This window comes from Cyprinus carpio, chromosome A6 (genome assembly GCF_018340385.1).
Source record: "Cyprinus carpio isolate SPL01 chromosome A6, ASM1834038v1, whole genome shotgun sequence".
Lineage (NCBI taxonomy): Eukaryota > Metazoa > Chordata > Actinopteri > Cypriniformes > Cyprinidae > Cyprinus > Cyprinus carpio.
This window is the reverse complement of record NC_056577.1, coordinates 31,637,234-31,644,733: the sequence shown is the minus strand read 5'-3', so window position 1 is coordinate 31,644,733 and position 7,500 is coordinate 31,637,234. Positions and strand designations below refer to the sequence as shown.

The following is a 7,500-nucleotide window of genomic DNA, read 5'->3' as shown; positions in this document are numbered from 1 at the left end:
CTGTAGCTACAGCACGCAGTCAGTGCATGGACTCTCTGGTGTCAGCTCACACATAATCAAAACAACAATTACAGTATTATCGTAAAAGTTTCGCATCGCGCACCTCGAGTCCTGTGTTCACTCTCTGATTTTATTGTGGTCTACAGAAGCACTAAGCTGAAGATCAACATGTGAAAGCGTGAAAGCGTGTGCTGTTCCTGTTAAATGTTAGTGTTGCTGGATGAATCTGTTGGATTGTGAGCGCACGTCTCTCTCGTGTCCTGAGCGTCACCTGTGTGAGGGGAAGTTGTGTGTGTCGTGGAAAACATGGCCCTCGCACACACACACGATTCACCTGCTCTCTCCTCCGGAGGATTCACTTGTTTGAGATCAGACTCAGCGATAAGCACAGGAAATGGTGAGGCTTGTTTGTGTGAGTGTGTGTGTCGATGGCGTCCGGTGGTGACAGGATGTGACAGTTGTGTGTGTGTGTGTGTGTGTGTGTGTGTGTGAGCTTTGCCCACTTCACCAGTGGAAAATTGCACAGCAGTAGAGATGAGTGTAGCGTCTTCATCTGCTCACTGATGTGTGAAGCCCACGCTCCTCAGAAGGTCTCCGCCTGGGGCTGATAAATGACTGGTAAATCCCCACTTACAGCTGTGAGCATTTATATAGAACAATCTCAACATCCCCCATACGAACAAGCTCCGTGCATGAGCACAGGATGTTGTGGGACAGCTAATATGAATGTCAACATAAACACATATATATAACTCACACCAAAGCTGCATTTATTTTATTTAAAATACATCAAAAATTTGGAAATATTATTACAACGTAAATCAGCTCTTTTCTGTGTGAATATGTGTTAAAGTGTAATTTATTTCTCTGTATTTTCAGCATCATTACTGCAGTTTTCAGTGTCACATGATCTTCAGAAATCATTCTAATATGCTACATTAGCTGCTCAAGAAACATTTCTGATTATTATCAATGTTGAAAACATTAATATTTTGGAGGAAACTGATGCATTTTATTTTTCAGGATTCACAGATAAATAGAAAGTTAAAAAGAACAGCATTTATTTGAAATAGAAATCTTTGTAACATTATAAATGTCTTTACTTTTGATCATTTTAATGTGTCCTTGGTGGATAAAAGTATTAATTTCTTTAAAAAAAATCTTTTTATTTAATCTTTTTTTTATCAGTATTTTTAATTATATTATTTTTGTATATTAAGACCAGTGAATGTAATTGAAAAACACGTATCCTTTTAACACAGCTTATTCTGACTGTTTTCATTTAGACGTGGCGTATTAGAACAGATTAAATATTAATCATCAGTTCGCCTGTTCTTGTTTTCACTGTGCAGATACTTATTGTACGTAATGTGTGTTTTTATAAATATTAATATTTATTTAGATATTAGAGCACACTCGCTACATAGTGGGATTATATTACTATTACTGTTATTGTTTTTATGCTGCGGTTTATCACCGTTTCACACATTAAATCTTGTTTTATGAGCAGATTTGTGTTTCGTGTTAAATCATGTGATTAGGGATGTAACGATTCACTCAACTCACGATTCGATTCACGATTTTGATTTCACGATTGCATTCGATTCATAATTTATTTCTTTTTTTTTTTTACAAAATGAGATTAAAAACAAATTATAAACAAAATGTGTCCTATTATTATTGCTTGGACAAAATGCTGCATGTTTCTTTGTGAAATTGAAATATACACTAATACTAATATAGCACTTTAGTAAACAATTATAGTAAACAAAGCACTTGTGAACACCGCAGCAGGTGGCGCTTAAAGCGTTTCCTTGGTTACCGCTGCAAACAAAGCACTTGTGAACACCGCAGCAGGTGGAGCTTAAAGCGTTTCCTTGGTTACCGCTGTAAACAAAGCACTTGTGAACACTGTAGCAGGTGGAGCTTAAAGCGTTTCCTTGGTTACCGCTGTAAACAAAGCACTTACGAACACTGCAGCAGGTGGAGCTTAAAGCGTTTCCCTTGGTTACCGCTGTAAACAAAGCACTTACGAACACTGCAGCAGGGGGGAGCTTAAAGCGTTTCCTTGGTTACCACTGTAAACAAAGCACTTATGAAAACCGCAGCAGGTGGCACTTAAAGCGTTTCCTTGGTTACCGCTGTAAACAAAGCACTTATGAACACCGCAGCAGGTGGAGCTTAAAGCGTTTCCTTGGTTACCGCTGTAAACAAAGCACTTATGAACACCGCATCAGGTGGAGCTTAAAGCGTTTCCTTGGTTACCGCTGTAAACAAAGCACTTATGAACACTGCAGCAGGTGGAGCTTAAAGCGTTTCCTTGGTTACCGCTGTAAACAAAGCACTTATGAACACCGGAGCAGGTGGAGCTTAAAGCGTTTCCTTGGTTACCGCTGTAAACAAAGCACTTACGAACACTGGAGCAGGTGGCGCTTAAAGCGTTTCCTTGGTTACCGCTGTAAACAAAGCACTTATGAACACTGGAGCAGGTGGAGCTTAAAGCGTTTCCTTGGTTACCGCTGTAAACAAAGCACTTACGAACACTGGAGCAGGTGGCGCTTAAAGCGTTTCCTTGGTTACCGCTGCAAACAAAGCACTTATGAACACCGCAACAGGTGGAGCTGAAAGCGTTTCCTTGGTTACCGCTGTAAACAAAGCAGCGCTGCACTTATGAACTTTAATATGCTTCATACAGAGACAAGATGAAAAGAAAAAATACCTAAATACTCTAAACTTTTCTAAAGACAGTAAGTTCTCCTCAGAGACACATTCATATAAACTCCTGCCACTAAATGAATCTTGATTTGTTCAGCATCTCAACCGATTTGAATCTATTTTCATCTGGCTCGCAGTTAATCGTTACACCCCTACATGTGATTGATCCAAGTGTTGTTTCTCATCTTCCTCCAGGTTCAGGATGAAGGGTGAAGGTTTGGCAGGGAGCTGCAGCCCCTGCTAGATTCACTGCCTCACCTTCATCACCTTCACCATCATCATCATCATCACCCCAGCACATCATGGCCAGTCACCTGGAGCTGCTGACGGAGCTGCAGCAGCTGGATAAGGTGCCCAGTCTGGAACGGCTCCGGGCCGCGCAGAAGCGCCGCACGCAGCAGCTCAAGCGATGGGCCGTCTACGAGAAGGAAATGCAGAACAAGAAGCGCAAGGGCGACAAACGCCGCGGCCTCGGGAACCTGCGGGAGAACCGCAAAAGGGTTTCGTTTGCGGCGAGCGTGGCTCTGCTGGAGGCCTCATCGAGGAACGATCCGGATGAAGGTGAGGCCGTGTAATCTAGAGTGACCAGACATCCCAGTTTTGAGTGTCCTGTCAGTAACTGGAGCAGTCGTGTAGTGATTATTTTCACCAAAAGAGGGCGCTGCGAGCTGCACTGCGATTTTAGCTATGAAAAATTATACATGGTCAAGAGCAGAGCGTTATTATTGTCAATTATTAAAAGAGACATCATCATCGGTTTCAAAGTGGTCACATAATGCTAAACTAAATTAGGGCTGGGCGATATTAAAAAAAAAAAAAAATCTCCAAATTTTCAGAATTTTTGACCGATTGTCGATTTTTACGATTTTTAGCTATTCAACTTGAAAATGTAACTACAGCATTAACCCTCTAGTTAAAGAAATTTCTATCCCGAATGCTCCACAATATTGTTAAATATCTTTGCAGAAAAGATGCATGAATTACAACTACATCTTGTACAAACTTGTCTTAAACATACTGTATGTTCAAAAATAATACAAGGAAAATTCTTTAAAAAAAAAAAATCTCAAGAGTCAAGGTAGTTCAGAATCAAAATGACTGAAGGTAAAACACCAGTAGATTATTATTAACTATAAATGTTCTGTAAAAACAATGAACAGCAGCTTTCAGCCTGATGCAAGCATAAAATATCACACACACAGTAGTAGATCTATACAGGTGTTTATTGGATTGCACTGCTTTATCATTGGTTTTCTGTGTAAACATGGATTCGTTTGACTGTTGTGCTCACGTCTCATGCACGAAACAGCTTTCTAAAAACGCGGCGCTCAAGTTAAAACAGTAAACTTTGCAGTGTCAGTTTTGTGAACATATGTTGATTATGTATCTAGTCAGAAAGACTCATGAGCAGCAACCTATGCCGAAAATGGGGGGTGACAGCAAAGGGTTAATGTAACGTGACCAAATGCAATATGATGACTGAGATCTTTCTCATCTTTTGAAGTTTTCGATCAACCATCTAATGGGCTTTTTACAACTCGTTAAAGCATGAACCAGCTTCGGCAGGATAATTAATGGAACGGGTGAGTGTCTAAAAATGCCGAGCGATCTTATAAATGTGTTTGTGCATCTGCCAGCGGTGTCATGTAAAATCTGCTTTCCCACGTCATTTAACAAGGCGTTAAATACAGCGCCGTCGCCCTGATTGCTGTGTAAAAGTGGAAAGCCGGTGGTGGCCAGAATGCCTAAATTGCTGTAAGCGAGTGTGAAATAATGGGCTGAAAGCAGCAGAAAGTGACAGCGGTGGTCAAATGAGTGTCTGCCGTCTTTCTGAGTTCCTGTGAACCGAATGCATGATGAAAGCAACCTGCAGTTCTCAGGAGGAGATGCAGAAATGCGCTGTAATCCCGTCAGATTATCTGAGCCTGGACCACAGCGCTCTGCTCGATGGAGCTGTTTCTGCTCAGCGATGTATTGATTAAGAGCTTTAGAATCATTATGACAGATGGCTTCATACAGTGGCTTCAGCTGAATATATTTAATGTGTTTCGCTGAAATGCTCGCATTAGTTTGCAGGATAAAGCAAAGCTGCTAATATGTTTGAGGCTCTCAGAGGACGTTCGGTCGTTTAGTTTGTCCTTATTCTGGAAATTAAGAAGAGAAGCCGTTTGTGGGTGTTTTTGATGCTTGACGTATTTGTATAATTCTGACTCATTCTGCGCTTCACACGTCAGCTAATTCATTAACGAGGAGATAAAACCACATGTGTTAGGCTGTTGTCCTCTCATATTTACTAATCACATCAAGCGTAGGTAAAGTGGGTCGTAACCTCAGAGATACCGTGGTAAATGAGCAGCTGCTGATGGATGCGTAACAGATCTGCTCTAATGATGACGAGTCCATCCTGCCAGAGATGCAAGAAAGAACAGTCGCAATTAATGCAGTATGCATTTATTGATGTCATCACAGCTGTCAATCATGCTCTTAATGAAAATCTTGAATCTTAAAGGTGCGGCTTGCATTCGTCACATGACCAATCACAAGATACTATCATAGTTTTTATTAATATTTTTTTTTTTTTAATTTTATTTTTATATTTTCCAATTTAGTTGTTATTTTACTAATGTTGTTTAGCCATTTTTAATATATATCTTTTAATTTCTAATTTTATAAATCTAAATAATTTTTTTTATTTTAGTTTATATTCATTTAAATTTCAGTTTTAGTTATTTTAGTACATTTAAAACTAAATTTAGGTTTTTTTTAGTGTGTTAAACTAAATTAAAATGAGACGTTGGCAACTAACTGAACTTAAAAAATAAAAAAGTTTAAGTTATTAATATTTTACGTTTTTATATTATTTTTTATATTTTCCAATTTAGTTGTTATTTTAGTAATGTTGTTTAGCCATTTTTAATATATATCTTTAAATTTCTAATTTTATAAATCTAAATAAATTTTTTTTATTTTAGTTTATATTCATTTAAATTTCAGTTTTAGTTATTTTAGTACATTTAAAACTAAATTTAGTTTTTTTTAGTGCGTTAAACTAAATTAAAATGAGACATGTTGGCAACTAACTGAACTTAAAAAATAAAAAAGTTTAAGTTATTAATATTTTATTTCAGTTAACGTTTATTTTATTTCAAATAACCGTTTTTTTTTTTTTTTTTAATAGTTGGTTTAATTACGTTTAATCATTTAAAAACAACACAGATTTCCTGTTTAAATTAAAACATGAAAGAAAATTTGTGATATTCCTTAAAAATGCTTTAATAAACTATTATTATTATTATTAATATAACTTTTGATATACTTGCTATAATTAAAATTTCAGTTAACGCAAGCTTTTATTTTGCCGGTTTGTAGTGAAGATCTGTGAGTTTCTGTGTTTTCTCAAAAGAAATATTGAAATGCTGCTGAAGTGACTCTCATATAAAGTGCATGTGTTGATGATCTCATATTCATATCTCCGTTTGATTCAGTGTACAGCCCTACTTTTGATTTATTCATCCAAACTGAATGACATTCTGCATTATACTGTAAATTCTCTTTTTATGACTGGTTTCGTGAATCCGTCCACTGCTGCTCTTGTGTTTCTTCAGGATGCAGACAGATGAGATCCAGCAGGAATCTGGCTAATGCACGCTGTTTATATCTCTATTGATGTGAATTTATATTTGGATTAGGATGCATTTTGGGAGGCATGTTTAAAATCAATGTTTGCACCAGATTTAGTTCATGTCACACTCAATCGATCATGTGTCAGCGTCGCTCGTCTGATTTTAGTCTGTTTTAGTCAAACAGCTGTTGCATGTTCTGGTACATCGATTAAATCTTTTCGTTTGAAATGTACACAATCAGTATTGTTGGCTTTTCTAAATGCAAAAATATAAATTAAATCTAAATAACTTGTTGAGTTTTGTAATGAGAAGCGTTTGGAAAACTATTGCCAGCGAACCAGCTTTAAAAGCGTTCTGTGGTTTTCCACAAAAATAAAAATGGAGACATTAGTATAAAATATATTTTTAAATACTCTTACTTTTTATTCACTTAATACTGTATTTTAAAGTAAAATAGTGATATGTTTCATGTTTTGTTGTAATATATTAATTAAAAACAATAATAATAATTATTAAATTATAAAATACATGTAACAATATAATATATAAATACATAAAAATAAAGATATAATAAAGTGTATTATTATATTTATATAACATAAAATACATGCAAATATAGTATATTATTATTTATAATATTATTACAACACTAATAATACTATAAATACAATAGTATTATTTGTATATAATAGTATTATAGTATTATGTACAAAAAAAGTATTACAGGAGTGATACATTTCTTGTTTTGTTGTAATATATTCATTATTATGCTCATTATAATAATATATTAAAGTATAAAATACATATAACAATATAAATATATAAATACATAATAATAGTTAAGTATATTATTATATTTATATAATATATAAATACATACAAATAAATAAAATAATGATAATTAAGTATATTATTATATTTATATAATATATAAATACATACAAATAAATAAAATAATAATAATAAAGTATATTATTATATTTATATAATATATAAATACATAAAAAATAATTAATGATAATAATTAAGTATATTATTAATTAGTATTGTGCAGTAATATTGCTATATATAATCACAGTCTTTTTTGGCTAAATTGTGCATCCCTACATAAAACCAGGAGCTCTTTTAAAAAAAATTTAAATTGCAGTTTTACCAATTTTTT

The 7,500-nt window shown here is 35.0% G+C and overlaps 1 protein-coding gene across 2 annotated transcripts in view; it reads left to right on the top strand.

Annotated features, from left to right (window-relative positions):
• LOC109051577 (protein phosphatase 1 regulatory inhibitor subunit 16B-like) overlaps positions 1–7,500 on the top strand; it is a 41,148-nt gene that overhangs the window by 12,030 nt on the left and 21,618 nt on the right. For both annotated transcript variants that reach the window (XM_042759041.1, XM_042759042.1), the window contains exon 2: positions 2,911–3,276. In XM_042759041.1, the coding sequence (XP_042614975.1) occupies positions 3,018–3,276 (259 nt within the window). In that variant the 5' untranslated portion in view covers positions 2,911–3,017. The remainder of the gene's footprint in view (positions 1–2,910; positions 3,277–7,500) is intronic.